At 37.4% G+C, this 22,947-nt stretch overlaps 2 protein-coding genes across 3 annotated transcripts in view; one reads left to right on the forward strand and one right to left on the reverse strand.

Annotated features, from left to right (window-relative positions):
• The first annotated feature begins 5,918 nt into the window (after positions 1–5,918).
• LOC123874917 overlaps positions 5,919–22,947 on the forward strand; it is a 138,399-nt gene continuing 121,370 nt past the window's right edge. For both annotated transcript variants that reach the window (XM_045920480.1, XM_045920481.1), the window contains exon 1: positions 5,919–6,128. In XM_045920480.1, the coding sequence (XP_045776436.1) occupies positions 5,957–6,128 (172 nt within the window). In that variant the 5' untranslated portion in view covers positions 5,919–5,956. The remainder of the gene's footprint in view (positions 6,129–22,947) is intronic.
• LOC123874922 (alcohol dehydrogenase class-3 chain H-like) lies at positions 17,466–18,325 on the reverse strand. Its single transcript, XM_045920490.1, has one exon. It carries the CDS (start codon positions 18,189–18,191, stop codon positions 17,466–17,468), a length of 726 nt encoding a protein of 241 aa, XP_045776446.1. The 5' UTR covers positions 18,192–18,325.

Consider the following 22,947-nt stretch of genomic DNA (forward strand, 5'->3'; position numbering starts at 1 on the left):
AAGTCCATGAAATTTTGCAGACATATTCTAGAAACTAATATAATATGTCTGTGGTTTTCCAGATTTCCTTTAAAATATTCGGTTTCAAAGTTACGCGGTCTTAAAAATTTACATACAAATCTTTGAGTCCCTGTAATTTTAAAACTACATATTTTTAGAAAAATCTAAAACACCACAGACACAGATATTAGTTTCTAGAATATGTCTGCAAAATTTCATGGACTTTGGTTGCTTAATATTCAAATGAAATTGGAACTACGATTGTATGAAACGAGTGACGGAGAGAGCCCTGTTAACGACATTATATATTGTAGATAACTCGTGTGTCGGAACACATCAAAGCGGTTAAAAACAACGATCCTCAAAAGTCTATTCTAAAACCAGGCACAAAACATTGGATTGAACTTTTTAGATCCTTACTATAGTTTTATATGTTATAGGTAATTTTATGGTTACCCCATATCCAATATAATGCAAACAATTTCACATCCACATTTTAGTGCCTATAAAAAATATTCCTATATTTTACGGCATCATGGAAATTTTGGCGATTTTATTTTTCATGCCTCACTGATTTGGTTTTGTCCGATAAACGGACAGGACATTCCGGCAATGATGTCCCTTTCACATAATCCTACATAAATATTTCACTGTGCGGCTTGTATTAAAATAGCTCTACTTAGAGTCTCTACTTTTATTTTAGTCTATCTCCCCCATTATATACAATTTGGAATTTTAAAGACATTGTGAGAATTTTACTGTCGTCATCGTTATCGTTTCCATAGATGATTTCCACTGGACGTAGATTTCTTGCAAGAATATATGCATTATGCAATATTTCTATTATATATTTTATAGTTGGCCTTGTCAAAGCTAGTACTTAACAATATTAGTAGTATACTTACTATAGCGTCTATACACGCAAAATGATTTCCTTTCCATACATAAGTATAAGTTCGGGTAAAATCAAAGCTCGTTATTCAAAATGACGAGGGTCTATATTGTTTGTTATAGTCGTGAGTACCAAAGCATAATAGGGTGTAATTATCCACGCCATTATTACTCATACTCATGTCAATAATACATAGAACCACTGGAAATGAGGTCAAACGTGCGAAAAACTTGGGTAAAATTAGCTGAAACATCAAAGCCCAACCAAAGGATTACAACCTATATTAAATATGTATACTATTATCACAGTTTATTAATGTTACAGTTAAATAAACGACCAAGTTGTGCAAAACATCATTTTCTGAACAAGCTCCTTTGATAATTCTAAATTAAAAAAACCCCCGACATAAAAACCTCTATAAGAAAATTAGAAAAGAGTTGATAACTTTCAAACGGCTGAACCGATAGCTACAGGACAGATACACACGTCAAACTTATAACACCCCTCTTTTTGGGTCGGGGGTTAAAAATAGTCACATGCGTCTTTAAAATGTCAAAATACCGGTTTGGTGGCGGCATGATGGTGGCAATGGCCGGGATAAAAAGCAATGCTCTACTGTATGGTTGCCAAACTATGACAAAATATATAGTCATGCCTACCTGGTACACTAATGAACATCTGAACTCAATTGGGCGATACACGCAGTTCGATTAAAATCTACGTAAGGTAAAATGATCGCTGTTCGTAATCGCATAAGGATCAAAAAAGCGTGCTCGGTTGAAACAGGACTTTTAGTCCTAGTGTGCCTGTATACATGCACTGTTATATATTATGGTTGCCACGGCGGGGAGCCATTTGCGAACAATAGGTGAGCTTAATCACACACGCGATGCTTAATATCATGTTTACGGCTTGTACCGTAACGAGAAAAAATAAAAGAATATAATATATTTAGATATACAAGAACGTAGATAAAGAAATATGTACCGTAACGAGAAGAAAATAAAAGATAATATAATATATTTAGATATAGGTAGATAAAGAAATATCTATTTCTGACCTTTCTATTTGATATTTTTCTGACCAAAAAAGTACATTTCTAAACAGTAACCATAAATCCAAAACAAAAATTAGGTCCTCTAGTTTGATTAGTTTTTAGTCTAGTTCATCTCTCTGTCACTCATTTAATTTTTAAAATGCACACTTTTACAAAGTCAATGCAGCAGAATAATTTACGGAGTTAAAACCTAGTGATATTTGTTTACCGTAACTTAAATGCGCCCTTGTCTGATAATAAGCCCATAACCAATTCGGCAGGTTATTAATTTTAAAAATATTTACCTATCAATACCTCCTTTCATCTTTAGGTACTTTTATAAATAGGAGATAGGTTTGTATGCAATATTTTTGATAGATTATACCACTACTAGCTGATGGCCACGACTTCGTTCGCGTGGATGTAGATTTTTAAAAATCCCGTGGGAACTCTTTGATTTTCCGGGATAAAAAGTAGCCTATGTGCTAATCCAGAGTATAATCTATCTCCATTCTAAATTTCAGCCCAATCCGCCCAGTAGTTTTTGCGTGAAGGAGTAACTAACATACACACACACACACACACACACACACATACAAACTTTCGCCTTTATAATATTAGTGTGACCAGCGCTATGCACCACTCTATCTGAAATATCTAATTTAAACCGAAATGTCGGTTCAATAGATACAGTACAGTGACCAGATATAATTAGATCATGAAGCGGTATGCACTTCTATGATCAATTTAGTGCTAGTAACATGTCAAACTGTAACTGTATTCCCACTTGACATTCCAGAAAACAGAATACTTCGGATCTGTGTCGTATACGGTCTAAGTAGTCTGAGTCAAATCAACTCAAATAGAGTTGAAAGGAATTTCTTTTGGACTTCGTCTCTGTGATGGCGTTTGCTGGCGCGCGTGCTGTGCTTGTTTGGAGTGTTTTTTTTTGTTAAGAGTGGCTGGTTTTTGTGTTAGTTGGTGTTTTTTGGTGGTGGAACTGACTGGGAAGCGCTCTAAAGGGGCGCCGCGCGTATGTCGGCGGGCGCCGGCGCAGACGGAGTCCATACTTGTATAAATTCAATAACTTGAAAATATCACAAACTTGACATTGGCTAATCAGAGTAAAGCCAGATTTAAAGAAAAAAAAAAAAAAAAGGAATTTCTTCTCTAACTTGCTAAATGAGTACAAATTGCTCACTAGATTTTGCGTTAAATGTTAAAATTGGTCGTTTCAACTAATAGAAAAGCATAGATGGACATAGTAACTAGGTCTCCTACAAGGTCATATCCAAGAATTGAAAAATAGTTATATGCCTGACTTGACGGGGTTCCTCGGCACTAAAATTTTGCCTTACAATAAGATTTTTAAAAAAAAGATTCCGACGAATTGAGAACCTCCTCCTTTTTTGAAGTAAGGTAAAATTCAATAACAAAAGAAAACGCAAGTGCAGCGAGCTGAAACAGTTCTGTTTTAGTACAGAATAAACAGCACTGTACAATACTGTACAGAGTATAGTAGAGAGAGATCTCTGTTACACCAAAAGTGATTTATTTCCTGTGGAGATTGCAACTTTCTTTGTGAGTAAGTATATCCATTTTGCAAGGGGAAAATAGTCTGACGAATGACCGTACCACTCCAAGATGTACCACCACCACCTGATGTGATACCACCGTACCACACGCGGTGATCGACCACTGCCACCATTTACATGTGTAAGCGAATCCCAAGCTAGATATTAAGTACCAACATACACTAGTGAATGGTCAGCGCAGAAAGCAAAAAAATCGTTCCCGAATCTGTTACCACATACCTACTTTGGTATTAGACCTGCAATTGAAAATTAGCCTGCAGATGGTTTTACAGGAATTTTTTGGTTTGCAATTTTTATTTTAAGTACATACTACTTATTACTCAGAAAGATTATATTAAAAAAACTGTTTCCTTAATATTTCTTAGTAACAAATAACTCGCAAGTAGTATTGTATGAAACTGCTGTTTATACAGTTAGCAAATGAATATTACATAGTATTGTTCTATTACCATCTACGCTGATGGCACTATTCCCATTTCCGAGATTAGCGTAATATGTGTCTAATGACATTGTTCCAAATGTATGATTATATTACTCGTTCAATAATAATTTGACCTATCTGACGGAACGAAATTAGTAGCTATTATGACGTAGATGTCCGCTTGGAAAGTATATTTGAAAATTCAATTCCCTAAGGGGGTAAAATAGGGGTTTGTAATTTGTGTTGTCCACGCGGACGAAGTCGCGAGCATAAACTAGTTAAAAAATAAAATACTAAAACTATTTAATTTTCAGCTGCCATGATAGTTGCTCAATTACCGACCCATAATTGCTCTGATGGTTAACGAAGTATGGGAATATATTCTACCTGAAAACATATCTGAAACTCTATCCCTCTTGTTTTAAGAACTGATTTCGCGTGAATTAATAGACGCGTCACTCGAGCCCCTATAACAATAGTTTCCATTTACCGTTGTGTTATACCAAAAATTGCAACCCGTCAAGCGCTTATCACGCTGTACTGGTATTGATCGAACATATTGACTTGGAACATACAATGTTTCTGAATCATTTCGATGACAGGCAATCTTGACGATATATTCTAAATTCATTTCTGATAAAAGAGCAGTTAAGTTGTGAATGAATTTCTTAAAATATTGTCATGATCAACCTATCGCCAGCGCACTACGGAGCTCGGATCTCCTCTCAGAACAAGAAGGGTTTGACCATAATCAAACATTACACAGTTTTGAAAATATTATGGAGAACTCTCAGGCATGCAGGTTTCCTGATGAGGTTTTCCCTGCACCGTTAAATCAAAAGATATCTAATTGCTTAAAACGCACATAATTTCGAAAAGTCAATAGTGCGTCCCTGGACCCAACTAGGAGGCTAACGTCTTAAACACTAGGCCATCACCACTTTCTTATCATCAGTCCTAGAGCAATTCCTACTAACGCTGTATTAAGCCTGACTTCATTTCCGAATCCAATGGTTATGGTAAGACACAAAATATAGGGTCCTCGTACGAAGCCTTCCATCGATGCTTCCAAAGTCGATTGACATGGCGTACTCTTCTACGTGACCAGAAATCATTTACATAATACAGCAAGGCTAACATAGAAGTTGTGCAGAGATATGGATTTCTCGTAACATTCACGAAATCACGCAATATCTCAGATTATTTTTTATTGCTAGATTTTACCAATGGCTCTCTGTCACACAAACTCACAGACACCTGGTATCTCTTTTCAGAACAAAATATTAATGATTTCATAAATTGACTTGTTTCCTTAACTCATGAATCATGATAAATGGTAAAATTAATTATTCTGCGTTTCCAATTTACTTCAACTGACTTACTCTTGCAAATCACAATCGAAATTGATTTATTATATTAAGTTCCTCGTTTTCAAGAAAAATGGTTCTTATTTACAAAGAAAAACATTAAAACGAGAGTAAAACTGCAAAATGGGATATTCGCAGCTTTGCAGCGCCCATTTTTATTTTAGACATGCAAAGAGGTGTTTGCAAATGCATATATTTTAGAAGTACTGTTAATAAAATAAACAAAAATGTGGACTCTTAAGATTTTACACCTATTATTATCAGTTGTTAGTGATAATAACTCTAAAGTCGGTCATCTATTCACTTACTAATCGGTAAATGTCGACGTCGCCTAACAATCTCAATCAACTCATACAACTAGAGGCCTACCACCCATTAATTTTGGCCTAGTGCCTAATTTTCGTATCTTTTTTGTCGCAGTTGACGGCAACGCGGCTGCCAATGCCGGCGTTCTCGTCGCGCGCCGTGCTGATGTACAGCGCGGCGGTCGGCGGCGAGGGCGTGGCACTGCAGCTGCGGGAGGCCACGCCGGCCGAGATCGACGAGCGGCTCGCCATCGCCTGCCACGAACCCGAGCTGCTCGCCGACCTACTACACGCCGCTGCTGATATAGGTAAGCTGTGACGACCGGCAACGCGGCTGCCGATGCCGGCGTTCTCGTCGCGCGCCGTGCTGATGTACAGCGCGGCGGTCGGCGGCGAGGGCGTGGCACTGCAGCTGCGGGAGGCCACGCCGGCCGAGATTGACGAGCGGCTCGCCATCGCCTGCCACGAACCCGAGCTGCTCGCCGACCTACTACACGCCGCTGCTGATATAGGTAAGCTGTGACGACCGGCAATGCGGCTGCCGATGCCGGGCGTTCTCGTCGCGCGCCGTGCTGATGTACAGCGCGGCGGTCGGCGGCGAGGGCGTGGCACTACAGCTGCGGAAGCCCGAGCTGCTCGCCGACCTACTGCACGCCGCTGCCGATATAGGTAAGCTGTGATGACCGGCAACGCGGCTAATGATGCCGGCTTTTCATCACAGTTGATATTTCTGTCAATTTGACTAATATGCCGTAGCTAATTGCTACGTATTCGTAGCATCTGGCGTAGCATACGTTAAAAACGAATTTATCTGTATACTATGCACATTACAAAGGCGTATTTGTTATTTTGTGAGTGTATATGGGAGGAGCATAATCTCCGAAACTAATTCTGAAAAAAATGTTTATAGATAGCCACATTATCCCCGAGTACTATAAATACTATAAATTTATATCAAGAAGACGAAGTAGTAGGCAAATGGTAATCAATTATAATATTTCCATTACCTTCAAAAATATCATGTACCTAAAAATAAGCATATTTACCTTCTTTTAATTTTTCTTACAAAGAAAGTCACTATGATTGGACGCAAAAAGTACAAAAAAACGTCTAAAACAGAAGCCGTCCCACGGGAAAAGTGCTGTCAACAAAATTGGCATCTAGTTGGAGTTAAACCAACTTGTTTTATTTGACTACGGCCATACTACGGCAGAAAGAATAAGCTAAGCCGAGAGCTGGTGAACAATTTTACCACAATGGTCTCCTGTTCCTTTGCGGCGTGATTGAAGGACCAACAAACACTTTTTCTCATTTATAGTATGGGTAGTGGTTGCAGCATTGCAACTCCATACAAAGTTATGACTGGTATAATTTCTTCTCTGTTTTAGTGTTTAAACTATCGTGAGTCGCTGCCTATGAATACCGAATCCGGTCAGGTCTTTAACTAGTTGGGCATAGGTACTCCGATAAAAAGTGGGTATGGACCGATCTTCATACCTACATACAAATATTAATTATAATTTCTCCTCTTTGTCTTCTATGGTTCCTGAGTCCCCCTTTCGTGAAACGTAGACACTATGCCATGCCAAGCCAAACCAAGCGCTAGTCTATAAATTAAAAAAATGCCTCTCGATTGCGACCTCTCAGTGGACATGCGTTTCATCTGCATTCAGCTCCAATCTCCAAATCTTATCTTCTCCATTACCTTTATTACCGCTACAACCAAGTGCGGATTCATCGAGATTGTTCTGAGTTTTGTGTTTTCCCTGAGTTCAAGTATAAAGTTTGTCCGGAAACGTGGTCTTGCGTCAGGAGGCCAAATCACTTCGAACTCTGACCAGTTTAAACCCTTCACACATATCGTTCCCAAGCTCTCGGGTCTCGAGTAGTATACTTCCTGGGATCCGGTATGCCGGGTGTTTTGAAATTCAAATCAGAAATTTTGCATTTGAAACTGGCGTAGAGCATCGCGCGTTTTCCGTACAGCATTACCATTTACTGCGGCCGTTTCGGGATGACCATCATTTTTATTGTTAACTGTATAACTGATTGTATGCTGTCGTATATATCGCGAATTTTTGTCTGAGCAGATATTTGACAAGTGTAAATTAAAAATTTATAACACCCCCGACGATCCAAAGTATTTGAGTTTTCCAAAACATCATTTTCAAATAAATAATTATGTATTTAGGCAACGTCCATCTTGACAGCTTGACATTTGTCTATTGACATAATATTAAGAACCTAACGGTTATCAAACCTTCTTTTCTACAAGAAAACTAGAAAAGAGCTGATAATTCTTAAACGGCTGAACCAATTTTTTTAGATTATAGCTAAGAACACTCTCGATCAAGCCACCTTTCAAACAAAAAAAACTAAATTAAAATCGGTTCATTCGTTTAGGCGCTACGATGCCACAGACAGATACACAGATACACAGATACACAGATTACACAGATACACACCCCTCTTTTTGGGTCGGGGGTTAAAAATAGTTTCGACAGAGATTCTATTGCTTCTATTGCTTGTCATGCAAGTTGCAACAGGATCTTAGAGTTTGATCATGTCATGTGTTTTAGGATTTGGTTACTGCCCCAAATAAATAAAACGCGTTCTCATATTATTAGAATGCCAACCAAAATCATGAAAGTACATCATTTAACTGTATCAATATGGTAACTTAAAACCCTCATTAGTCGTTTGTAATGTTGTCAATGCAAACTAGTATTAATTGCATTGAAACACTCAATGGAAACCGATAAAACAAAATTACTAAACCTAATGATTTGTGCGAATGCATTATTTCAATTTTGATCTATGTACATGTTCGTGCTAATTTTACTCTAAGCAAAATCTATATTTCAAATGTATCTAATAGCCATGTTTATACTACTAGCAGTGGCAAGCGTTTTCGTTCGCGTTGTATGAACAATGATCGGGTTAGCCGTAGGTATATCAAAATCCACTTATAAGTTTAGAAGTTGTAAAGACAGAAACAAAACTGGCCTGCTATTTTGCATTGAAAATCCTGTCAGAACTCTTTGATTTTTAGGGATAAAAAGTGGCCTATGTCCGTCTTCCGGATGAAAGCTATCTCTGTAGAAAATTTCTTCAAAATCAGTTCTACGGATAGGTCATGAAAAAGTAATAAACAAACGGACATAATTTTGCAATTTATTGAGTACTAGCTATTACCCGCTGCTTCGCTCGCGTGACTCAAGGTTTTAATAATAATTGAGGTTTGTTATAATATTTTTTGGTGCTAGAAGCTTAACAGGGCTCTCTCCGTCACTCGTTTCCACTCGTTTCATACAATCGTAGTTCCAATTTCATTTGAATATTAAGCAACCAAAGTTCATGAAATTTTGCAGACATATTTTAGAAACTAATATCTGTGTCTGTGGTGTTTAAGATTTTTCTAAAAATATGTAGTTTTAAAATTACAGGGGCTCAAAGATTTGTATGAAAATTTTTAAGACCGCGTAACTATGAAACCGAATATTTTAACAGAAATCTGGAAAACCACAGACATAGATTTTAGTTTCTAGAATATGTCTGCAAAATTTCATGCACTTTAGTTGCTTAGTATTCAAATGAAATTGGAACTACGATTGTATGAAACGAGTGACGGAGAGAGCCCTCTTAAGTTATTTTATCATGTGTTAAAGTAAGCTATCCTGCGGGAACTGTTTGTTTGTTTTGAAAGAAAATTACCCTATATCAGTTCTTAAGTCTATGCAAAAGACGACGTCAATACATAGGCTCTGTTGCGGCGTTATTGAACGACAAATGCGTGAAAGATACAGTGCTATCCCGCGGAAACTGTTTGTTCAACGGTTGAGCCAGTTGACAGACAGACAGATAGACACACTTTCGCATTATAATATTAGCATGAGCTGTAGCCATAGATATGTAGCAACAGCTACATATCTATGGCTACAGCTCATACAAAAAGCTTCAAAAGCACCTTACGAAAATATACGTTCGTAATAATTCGTTCAAAACATACGGGTACAATGTAGTTTATCAGTTTAATATGCAAGCTATTCAGGCGAACGCTGGAATCAAAAGTAGGTTACATGGTGGCAGCGAAACCCGCGGAACTTCGGTCATCCATTTAGTTACCGACTGCAAACTAGTCATACCAGATTTAATGCAATTTGAAGAACTAGCACAACGGGCGCAAGAATGCTACCTCGCGACTATTTCATGGATTAAATCAGCTTTGTATAGACTTATAGAGACAAACAGTTATTGTTTATACATATGTAATGTATACTGTGTCTTGTTAGCTATTACAAGTATGCGACAGTTTGACATGGCAATCGGGGTGGGGACGCCCACGCACCCATACATCCCCCATGCTAACCCAGTGGGTGTGCGTACCCCCCTGCCTGATATTCCGATTGCCATCTCGACCTTTTGGGTCACACATTTGACATGAATGTCAGTAGTTTGTTATGTCTATATCCTACCAAGGATACTAAAGTCGCATTGCATCTTGGTGGGTTCCGCTTTTCTACATTTCGCCACCCACTTTGTCCAGTCTTGAGTATCCGATTTACTGAGTCTATTCCCTCTCAGGTCTGGTCACGACATCCAGCCAGAGCTTTCTTAGGTGAACTTGAAAAGCTCCAGGGACGGCGATGTTAAGACATCTTTCACCGACGTAGCTTTGTAGTTTTCGTGCTATCGTGAAATCTTGGAACTTGTCACCGATGCTGTTCGATTTCTGTGCGGCATTAAACCGAAGCGCTATACCGCTTGGCTTGGTCTTTGCCAATGGGATGGTAACTAGCCACGGCCGAAACCTCCCACCAGATCCAACCACAGACAATTTAAGAATAGTGAATTCCTAAATTGCCTCTGCCAGGAATCGAGACCACAGTCTTCCACGTATAAAACACAGCGCTCACCACTACGCCAGGAAGTCATCAAACATTGTTAGATATGCTAAGTAACCTTTAAACGTACCCATTAAGTAGTTTTAGTAACTATATTAATGACGTATAATATTCATCGATACAACATGAAGCGTATTAATTAACGGGCCCATACAATAGTTTTAATATTTTAACAAGTACTCACGTACTCAATTAAGCACATGATGTTACGTTAATACCACTATAGTGCGGGTTGTAGGATTAGTGGGACTAATATGTCCTGATACAAATCATTACGTCTCAAGTTTAGGATTAGAATTAAGCTAGAATGTATAATAAACAAATATATAATTATATCTACTACTAATTATATTGAGCGAACTAATTATAGGAGTATAAAAAAGTCTTTGCGCTTATTCTTGTCTAGCATTCAGGTAGCTAATTTGATTGTTTAAACAATATTTTTCCATGAGTATTTCCATTGGTTAGCAGTGAGTTTTTAACGATATAGACTTGCGCTATCTGCCATCACACCAGTAGATAATGATGCAGCCTAAGGTGGAACACGCTTGCCCAGAAGGTGCTTAGATTCACTGTTCTTTTGAAGGTTTTCTTAACTTCTCTTTTTCTCTAGCTAGGCAGAATACTTCTCTGCTTGTTTTTGTTTTAATTTACGCCCTTGTTTCATAGACGTGACTTCTTCCTTATTACCACTCCTCCTTTTGCAACCATATTGTTTGAACAATGCGTTGATCTTGTGCATTACTCAAAGATTAAAAAAAAATATGTTTAAATACTTTACTAAAATTATTTGGTGAAAAATAGATAGGTACCATTAGTTGAGTCTACGCCTTATGGTACGGGGCACACGGGGCAATCTTGCAACCTAAAGGTCCGTTCAATGTGAACGTGTTTCGAGATTATTTTGACAAAGCAACGTTCGAACAATGCCGAGGCTTTGACTTATTTAAATTACTGACCGGTCATTTGACAAGCCCTTTTCCACTTGCCATGCACTTGAGACGACATAACCTAATAACTATAAATAAATAACTCTCAAAAACCTATTACAAAAGCTGATTAGACTCTTAAAACAGCCGCCTCCAGTCTTTCATTAAAACCAAAACGCCAGAGGCCGTGCCGCTTGTCAAAAATACCGCCGACTCTCGTTACGCTTAAAAATGCTAACTCATGCAAACGAGCTACGAAGGCCTCTAATTTAATTAGATTTTCTCAAGTAAACGATGAAATATTCCCCTCCATTATTGGACTCAAATTGAAAAGATCCAACTGTTGTGCATTTCAATCGCGAACTTGTTATTTGATTTAAAAATGAGAAGCGGTAGTGTCGAAATTGCGGAAGTTTTGTCGAGTAATCTCGGGATGATGCTTTTCAAATGTCACTCCAATTATGTATTTTTATTTGGTAACTCATAGTCACTCAGCGGGTGATAGAGATAGCTGTTCGGAGTTTCTCTACGTGATCAAGTTAGAAATGAGGAGACCTTTAGAATAACCAAAAAACCAACACAGCTCAATGAGTTGCGAAGCCGATTAATTAAATAATCCTTTCCATAGAATAGGATTTTTTTATATACATTGTTTTCCGATTTCCTCTTCCATCCACTTTCCTCTACTAAGCATAACTCACTGCTTAAAATAACGTGGCCTAAGTAGAATTATCCCTATTAGTCTCTTTGCCATCTTCTGACAGGTTCTTTTTTCTTTCATTTATTTCTTAAAAAGGGTAAGATTAAAATACATACCTACATTTTTTTTTATGAGTATTTGTTATTCAGTGAGTGAACTTTATGTTATCAGACCACTGAACAACCCCGAATATAATAACCACTGAGGGATTACAAAATGTTAGGCACATGTTAATTAACCACTCTCCAAGGGGCACCTTAATGGAATACCGAGTATTTGCTTACTACGATAGCATTCCGGTAGCTAACTAAACAGTAGATGGATTTAACGCACGGGAATACGAGTATGTAAAGTTTTATTCAGTTTTGTCGGTGCGAATGGATGCAAGTTTACTTTGTATAAAAAGCTAAAACAAACGCTTTAGTTATAACTGTAGAGACCGGATTATATGCAACATAAAAAGCTTAAAATATACACGAAAAGTGACAAAAAATGCAACATTAAATAATAAAAAGTTGTGGTATTTTTTGTTTCAAAATTACTATTATTAGTTAACTACAGTAATATACCTACTGTGTATTTTTTTTAATACTTTATACTTTTGAAAACGTTAACAATCAGGTATTGTATCAAATGTTCGGTAATGAGGTGGTGCCTTCGATCACTCAAAATGTTTAATACAAGTTGAAAAAGATCGTTCCACAATCAGGTGAGTTGACTAGGCAGTATTTGAACTGAGGTGTTATGTCGGGTTATTGTAATGTAACTGGTTCATTAACTTATCCTGCCCTGAAATATTTGAAAAATAGCGTAGATATGCATCATCACAAGATTTTTGGTGAAATATGAAATAATCTATGAAGATAGGTCAAAAATGCAAATGCATATGCAAATATGCAGTTGCATATAATCCGTTCTCTAGTTATAAGGATTTAACGTTCATATACATTGTAAAAAAACACAAAAAAACTTTCTATTTATAAAGATTTGTTTTTAGTCTTTATTTATGTTATTCTTTGCCATGGTAAATCTTTTTTTCTGCTTCAGTTGATTCAATTCTAGGCGTTGTTACGTTAAAAGAAAAACAATCAACAAGCCGCAATAAAAACCGTAGCAAACAAAATAAAATATAAGTAGTTGTATATTTTATGCAGCGGGCGGCGTAAAGCTCTCACAAAGATGAATTGTCACTCCGTGAATTGTTTCTAAGGCGGGCTTGAATCAGGGACAACGATGGCCGACGGAGAGAATTTCTTTAAAAAATAGCTCTTTTATAACTTATAAGAGCAGCTTTTTAAAAAGTTTGCGCAGTGGGAAATTGACTTCGATGAAAATTAAGTTTAGTAAAGACCATATTTTAACTAGCATTTTCATGCAGCTTCACAAGTGCCAAGTTAGTTTTATTTTCCAGCAAACTAAGAACTAATGAAGCTCCGCGCAAAAAATAGCTAACCTTAAATTAAGGCGGCACCTACACGAGCGAGCACGTCGTTTTGTCGTTGAATAAACTGTACTTCAGTTTATGAACATTCATCTGTCTTTATACGTACCTACCCACCCAGTTTTTCTAGCACTGAGTGATTTCCCAGAACTAAAAGAAGTTACAACACTAGCAAAAAATATTAATTAAAACTTTAACTCGTTCACAAAAACATTGGCTATATGTACTATACTATAACATAGTATACTATAACATAGTGTTGGCTATTGTAGTAAACAGTAAGGATAAAATAGTTCATTTACCAACATAGAAAAGCATTTTATCTATGGAAAATAGCTACATCGTATTATAATAATGTATAGATACAGCTACGCATTCATTTTGTATTTCGCATGCACATTTCAGCTTTCCCATGTTTGTAGAAAATGCCTATTATAGTAATCGATGTTTATAAACGTCAACTTATGAAGAAGTAAAATTGAACAGCTGCGTGAAGATGCATATACCTACACATGTGAATTCAACTGTTCAACTGTGAGTGCAGATAAAAGGATAAGATGATTAGAGACAGCGAGTTACATTCTCTTTTTTCTCCATCTGTATCCAAGGTATAATCTATCTCCATTCCAAATTTCAGCCAAATCCGTCCAATAGTTTTTGCGTGATTGAGTAACAAACATTCAAACATCCTCACTTTTATATTTATAATATAATATTACTAGCTGATGGCCGCGCCTTCGTACGCGTGGATTTACGTTTTTCAAAATCCCGCGGGAACTTTTTGGTTTTCCGAGATAAAAAGTAGCCTATGTATTAATCCCCCTGGATTAATCTATTTCCATTCCAAATTTCAGCCAAATCCGTCCGTAGTTTTTGCGTAATTGAGTAACAAACATCCAAACATTCAAGCATCCACACTTTCACATTTATAATATTATAGAATATTAGAATTAGGATAACAAAAAAATATTTTCAGTTGCCGTATTCTAAAATTGATCATCATCATCTGAACCTGCACGGGTCTCCTTTCAAAATGAAAGGGTAACCCTTCTCATTCTAAAATTAATGATCACTAATGTACTTGTTATCTAAAATAATTATAGTATTCTCTAATAGCTCACTGGAGCGTCACATTCTCGCTCTTGCGCGAACCTACTCACACAGACGAGACTGCACGCCTCTATTCAATTACCGTGGAAATCAGAATTCGACGCGACGACGTCTTGAGAATTATTAGATGCAAATTCAATTAATCGGATTATGTATAAATTTTAATTAGACGTGAGTTATACATAGTTCTCTTAGATCCCAAGGGCAATGTGGTTTAGTGCCGATAATGATTGCTTCTTATTAGAACCAAGCAATGCAGCGCTGCCATTTTTTGAGGCATGCTCGAAGGTATCGTTGACACCTCGAGTACTTAAGAGGGGTCTCTCCGTCACTCGCTTCATACAAACGTAGTTCCAATTTCATTTGAATATTAAGCAACCAAAGTCCATGAAATCTTGCAGACATATTCTAGAAAATAATATCTATGTCTGAGGTTTTCCAGATTTCTGTTAAAGTATTCAGTTTCAAAGTTACGCGGTCTTAAAAATTTACATATAAATCTTTGAGCCCCTGTAATTTTAAAACTACATATTTTTAGAAAATCTAAAACACCAGAGACACAGATATTAGTTTCTAGAATATATCTGCAAGTTTTTGCTATTAACTTGTCTAATTATTTTTATTATTTTTTAAATTATAATATCAAGGTGCCATCAAACAGTTTATTTAAAAAAAAAAAACAAAGCTTAGTTATATTTTAGCGTTCAAACTATCGTGAGAGACAGAGTACAGCCGGATTCTTCTATATTTATAAAGGCTTAGTTTCTCAAGTTACAAGTAGGTTAACAAAAACCTTATCCTCCTTATGGTGCAGTCGGATAAAAATATACAGCAATTACACAGGGGAATCGTTCTGCTCTGTAATTAATTGTTGTGTATATGGCATGTTTTATCTCGCAGCGATAAAAAAAATATATAGTTTTACATGTCCAGTTACAGTAAATAGCCAATAAGATTAGCGTACGTCGTAATTGGACCCGCATAAATTCGCGAGAGGTCGCTTGTATTAAATTTTACGACAAACACGGACCCTCATATAACTTTGTTATTACGGTTGCGAAATATTGCAACCAGATGCGAGAAACTTCCTATTTTGGGTTTAAGATGATACTGTTGTTCTGTGCTGTTGTCTATTTATTCAAAATCACGATTTCTCCGTCACAGCTCTGAATTTCTAAGCAAAAATCCACACATGGTCTAGGTGAAAGGTGTAATTGGCTGTACCAACATCTTGTCGGCCAATAATTTCACTTTTTTTTTATCATTGCATGATTTGCAGCTTGCGTTATAGCGGCAATAGATATACACTATGAAAATGTCAACTCTCTACGAATTACGGTTCATGAGATACAGCCCGCTGACAAACAGATGGACGGACTACGGAGGCTTAGTAATAGGGTCCTATTGGTGCCCTTCGGGTGCGGAACCACATAAAGCACTCTGCTATGGCTGCTGATGGAATACCGATTCCCGCCGAGCGGAAAATAATTCATACTAGACCTTCTAGTCAAACTATGCAACAACAAATCCATACTAATATTATAAATGCGAAAGTGTGTCTGTCTGTCTATCTGTCTGTCTGTTACCTTTTCATGTCCCAATAGTGTAACCGATTCTGACGCAATTTGGTACAGGATTAGCTTATATATCCCGGGGATGGACATAGCCTACTTTTTATCCCGGAAAATCAAGCAGTTCCCACGGGATCTTTAAAAACCTAAATCCACGCGGACGAAGTCGCGGGTATCTACTAGTTTCTTATAAAAATAAATTTTGTAGAGACTGTAGATGTAGACCAAAATCTAAGTGCTTTTTTACAAGTTTTGTCGAAAACTAGTATGACAACTTGCTTATTAGTGTAAACTAGGCTTAAGATATTAATTGGAAGAAATAACGACTTGGTCATACAATTATGCCAGTATGGTAATAAATGTGGGAAAACCTCTTACCATACCAGACTTAGACTAATTTGCAAATAATAAATTGACCCATCCTGGTGAACCTACAGAAATAAGCGAAATTCGCTTTGCCAGTGAAGCAAAAGCAAATTAAAAAAAATGAAAATGCAAAATCTCCGTATTATCTCTTTTCCTAGCGAATTTTAATGAGAGAGATGGAGAAAAAGGATTAAAACTTACTCATTGCTGTGTGAAACAAAATGTTGACGCAACTAAATTAAAAGGCTTTCCCGGTTTCTTTTGCACCGTTTCTAGTTTTATTCTCTTAACTTATCTCATGTAGCTTTTCAACTCTTTCGCGTAATTTTCTGTGGGTAATTACAGTTAACATACGCACGTATAATAAACATAGCCTTTTACTAAAACATTATGTTTTATATTGCTTTAAATAAAAACATTACCGTTACGCGTATAACTTTACGCGTACTTAGCTAATTCCATATAAATATGTCTCATTATTCTCTCATGCCACCTATTTATTATACTTTGATGGTACCTATTTATTATATTATGTGATAAGTACCATTGGGGCCACTAAAAATTGTGAAATAAAAAAGTTTCAAAAAACTAAAACTGACTTCAATAACCACAAATTACAAACTTCATACACTTTATACATACATTACACAGAACAAACAAAAACAAAACAACAATATAAGAATTATTATAATTATTTGTTGTTATTGAAGTCGATTTTAAAGAAATTCGCTTCGATTTGCTGCTAGTAGGTATAAATCGACCCTAAGTAGGTACACGTCTACACATATTCATAATTTTTAGGTTTCCGTACCTCGAAAGGAAAAACGGTCAAGTTACACCAAATTTCCTAGTTGCATATTCAAATTTGTCCGGGTTAGTATCCACACCAATTATGCGATTAGCACCAGAAACTTTGCAGCCTAAAGCGACAGCCAGACCGACGGCTCCTAGACCAAATATAGCGCAGTTAGACCCAGCTTCAACCTTTGCCGTGTTCAGGGCAGCTCCGTAACCAGTGGTTACTCCACATCCAAGCAAACATACTTTTTCAAGAGGGGCCTTTTCGTCGATTTTGCATAAGGAAATTTCATGAACAATGGTATATTGACTGAACGTTGAGCATCCCATGAAGTGGAACAGCTCCTGACCCTTGCAGCGGAATCGCTTGGTACCGTCCGGCATAAGGCCTTGCCCTTGCGTGACCCGGACTTTTTGACACAGGTTAGTTTTGGGGTTGAGGCAGAACTTGCATTTTTTACACTGCGGGACATATAGAGGTAGCACATGATCACCTGGCTTCACTGTAGTGACACCTTGTCCAATGCTTTCTACGATACCACCGCCTTCATGGCCCAAAATCACCGGGAACACACCCTCTGGGTCTTTCCCCGATAAAGTGTAAGCGTCGGTGTGGCAAACGGCGGAGGCAACTATCTTTATCCTCACTTCTCCAGCTTTCGGTAGGTCAACTTCGATTTCTTCGATGGAAAGTGGTTCCCCTGCCTTCCACGCCACCGCAGCTTTGCATTTTATCACTTGACCGACTGTCGACATTTTCTCACAATGTCTACACGTAATTTAACGAAATGCAATCAATTCAATACTAAAAACATTACACCACAGTTTTATAGCGATAAAAGAATAACGATTATAATTCCCAATAGTAATAATACGAACCGAAACGAATGAACTTGACCTTGAAAATGATAAAATATGACATCAGCAGCTCGATTGCGCGTACAGTGTAGTAACAGAGAAACTATATTTGGTTTCCTTGTTTTTGCTCTACAAATCTAGTAAGTAATAAGATACGAACAAAAAAAAACAACTAGGCATATAAAATATATAGAAACCATCATGGGCGGATCACTAAGGTGAACGCACACTTATCCGAGCCGACGATAACGAACGAGTCGAACAAAACGTATTCAAAAAGGTTTTCAAATCGTCGGATTCTTTTTTTTATGTAAGGTCCCCGATTACTCGAAGACGCCTGGACCGATTTGAATTGTTTTTGTTTGAAAGAGTATACTTTCCAGGTGGTCCCATATAAATTTCGTAAAGATCTGATGAATATCTTCGGAGATGGAGAACAAAACTCCTTAATAAATAGGAGCAAATTGCTCGCGATCAGTTTAAGAGCTAAGTAAACAGTAGGTTCTTAACTCTTTATCTTAACTTAAAGGTTAAGAGCGTAAAACGCGCGCATCGATAACCTATACCTAATAATTGATGAGCATATTATAATTAGAAATTATTATAATCAGGTCGTTGACACAAATATTACTTTAAACTGACCGCTTATAGCCAAGAATGAGGTGAACATTAATTACAAAGTGAACTCAGCGGTCCAGTTTCGCCAATTCTCTTTGTCGGTTTATTCAGCTTAATTAAATGACACTAAGTAAATAGCGGCCACGAATTCCGAGCACAATTGTACGAGCACTTTCCAAGTTTCAGCATAAGTCGAGTGGGGAGCAATATAACGTCATTTGCAATTTTATCACAGAACATTTTCTGCAGGCTCTTTGACTTTATTGGCCTTTCCAGGGTTCCGTAGAAAAACCAAAGATATTATAAAAACTCCAGAAAGGCAAAGCCCATACATTTGCATTTTAAAAAGTAATGACAAATTCGTACGCCTGTGTATGTGATATAATCTACGCACAGACTACATAAATATATGTGTGGGGTGTATATATCTCTTGACATCTACGAGGGTGCTTCAAAAAATTGCCACCCGTTAACAGGGTTGAAGAAAACTATAAATCCGTTACAGTTTCGTCCAGTCTTGTTCGTTTGTCCATCAATCCGTCTGTGTCCGAGCCATTCTAAAACCTATAAGAGCTTTAAAATAATGCTTAGCACAGTTAAATAAATCTATTACAGCTACACAAAGATATATTATAATTATGAAAAATTACATTTTCAGAATCCTCAATAAACATTAAATTATCAGGTTTCATAGACAGTTTCTGCAAAAAAAAAAAACAGTTACAAAACAATGACGCTAAAGTTTTTAGCAACTAGCATGGCTACTGAACTGCTTATACGTGTTCTGACACGCACTTGACCAGTTTTTAGGGTTCCGTATCTCCATAGAAAAAAGGGCCCCTCCTAGGGTCACGTCGTTGTCTGTCTGTCTGTCTGTCAAGACCCGTCAAGGGAATTAAAACCTATAGGATACTTCCCGTTGACCGAGAATCATGAAAGGCAGGTAGCAATTTCAGCACAAGTAAATGAAAAATTTTAAAACCGTGAACTTGTGGCTACATTACAAAAAACTGTTTTTTCTTGTACTCTGGTACGGAACCCTTCATGTGCGGGTCCAACTCGCACTTCAGCGATTTTTATGAAATATAGAACTACTCCTACTTGGAATCTACATTTTCCTGGAGATAGAGCAGCTAGAATATTCACGCCTCTCGTACACAGGTGCGATATTTTGGCTCAAATTTTCGTTATGCGCCATTGCAATATCTTTTCTTGATACTTTTAACAATATTCCTATAGTTTTTGTCTTACCTGGTAAGTATATACAATTCTATATAATTGGTCAATTTTATTTTTGGATTCTTAAACTATAAAGCAATTCACGAGTATATTAATGTTCTAAAAATATTACTAGGCATTTTTAACATGTTTCCACTTTTCCTACTAACTGGCGTTGTGCTACAAGTTAATATGCCCATATTCCAGTGGGTGGGATTTAAACCTAAAACATTTCTGATTTTTATCCGCTACTTAATAATCCGTTGAACCATTGAGGCTTAAGATGCCCACGCACTCGAACTGAACTGCAGCTGAACTGCGCGTCGCGGCAGCGCCCCGCACGATATTCTCTCCAGCCGCGACGCGCTGCAGTGACGCGCTACGCGGTACGCGCGTCGCGGCGGGAGACAATATCGTGCGGGGCGCTGCCGCGACGCGCAGTTCAGCTGCAGTTCAGTTCGAGTGCGTGGGCACCTTTATTGTTCCGGGATTATATCCGTCTCCGGGTTGCAAGCGGTAACAGACAGTCAATGTGTACCCATGGAGGAACGATGTGTACATTGTACCAAAAAAATAATAAGCCTCGTAGAACAGCTTCCATGGGAGATAATGTGAAGACATAAAGAATTTGTGTATAACTCCAATTAACAACCCCCTAAATAGCTGATCGTGAAAAAGATCTTATAAAAAACTCCTATGAACTCCAAGGACCGTTTGAATATTTTGTCAAGTAGCAGAGACAACAAAAGATTCTGTGGCACTAACTATACATTTTATACTACCACTTTTGTCAAGTTATATGGTTTATCAAACACGTTATATTTAAGTCAAGGGACAGTCGTAATTAATTATTACATTTTGAGGTCTGCATTCCAAAGCCAATTCGTATTGTGTATCAGCACAAATCGAATCGTGTGCGATACTGCCTCATTTGCAATTTTATGACTGAACATTAGCCTCGGATAGTGTGTCGTCGGTCTCCAACGATGCTTTCCTTCCATTCTCCGTTATTATTGATGTCACAAAGATCGTTACGACTATGTACGAATATAGACTACCTATATACACACACACTATACAAGGAACCAAAAGCTTAATTTTCTATAACCCGCTAAAGCAAACAAATCTGTATGGTGCAACATGCAGCATGCGACATGCACCGCCCGCCCTTCCACTGATAAACATGCAGGAAAAGCCAGCCACCAAGCAAGCCATACGCACCACCACCACGCAGCACCACACAAATCTCAAAACCACTTGACGCACGTTTCGTCCCGACACCGGAGCATCCTCAGGAGATGTAGACCTTACAATACCTAATTTTGCAATTGTTCCTTGTATATCATGGACTTCCGCAAAATAACGCCTGCTTCTATACTACATATAGACTGTATATTATAGCCTAGTGGTTAACACGTATCTAACATCCATATCCATACGTATCTCTCTAAAGCATACAAGGTTGTGCTTCGCGAGCAAGTGCTTTATTACTTCATTTACAACTTTATGACTGCGGAGCCTTATCCTACGTCTTATAATGTTGCCTCTTCATAAGATAATTGAGTTTTAAACTGTAGCTTCGATATTACAATGCAGTGTTAGGGCTAGCGTCCACCATTGCAACATATAAATCCGCCATAAAATGTAGTACTGAGTAGATATGTAAAAACAGACCAAGTGTGAATCGAGCCTCACTCTTAGGGTTCTGTACATAGTAACGAAAAACATTATTATTTTGGGTGTATGAAATCATTATAAGTATAATTTGGGTGTAAGGTCATTTCCAAGCTAGACATCGCAACTTACCGTGAAAGAAAATCCCAAAAATGTTCAGTTGTTTTGGTCACAACCATAATAAACTGAAATTCCAAAACTAACTAGTTTCATTTTTGAGATAGACCCCATCACATAAATAGTCTAAAACTGACAACTTGACGGCCTCCTCATTTCTTTATTTTTAAATATAAAAAGTAATAAAAAATGAATTCATACTCTACTCAATGAGTTCTATACAATAATACCTCACAAGCTAGGGTAAAAATAAAATTCGACTCCCTTTTTATATACGGGAGCCCCTTGAAAAATAATTTAAATGAATAATTCTAGTTTATGTAATATTCGGTTTTGGGTCAACATTCTACACCAAATATCAAAATTTCAGAGCTGTAACTCATTTCGTCCACGAGTTAGAGACCTGTGATATGCGGACAGACAGATAGACAAACAGCAGATTGACACTAATAGGGCTCCGTTTTTACTTTTTGGGTACGCAAAACCACGCACCGAAGCTACCCGTCTTTAGTGGATGCCTTTCTTATGGTACAATTTTGACTTTTTTGCTTAGTTTATAAGTATTATCAGAACACACAAGCCTCTAATGGTCGACTTTCACGAGGTCAGTATGTGACTACACAACAAAAAGCCCTATTACTATATTAGGAAAAGAAGAACTACAATAACTTTTTGCATTGACAAAGGCGCTTTATATCTTCTAATTACACGTACTATGTATAGACACTATGTATCTAGAAATAAGTTAGGATGACCACACCATCCGAGAGGTCGGTCAACATTTCTAAGTAAACTCTACGACGCCAATTCACTTTGTAGGTTTATTCAGTTTAATTAAATGACTCTAAGCAAATGACGGCCTCAAATTCCAAGTAGCTGCGAGCACATAGTCATAGAGGCACTTTCCCAGTTTCTGTTCAGTCGAGTGGAGTGCAAATATTAGGGTTCCTACTTCACTAAGAGATGCCCGCGAGTTTAGTACTAGAAATGTTCTGATTCTCACCACACTTCAAATTTTTACCCGACT

This window comes from Maniola jurtina, chromosome 19, assembly GCF_905333055.1.
Source record: "Maniola jurtina chromosome 19, ilManJurt1.1, whole genome shotgun sequence".
NCBI lineage: Eukaryota > Metazoa > Arthropoda > Insecta > Lepidoptera > Nymphalidae > Maniola > Maniola jurtina.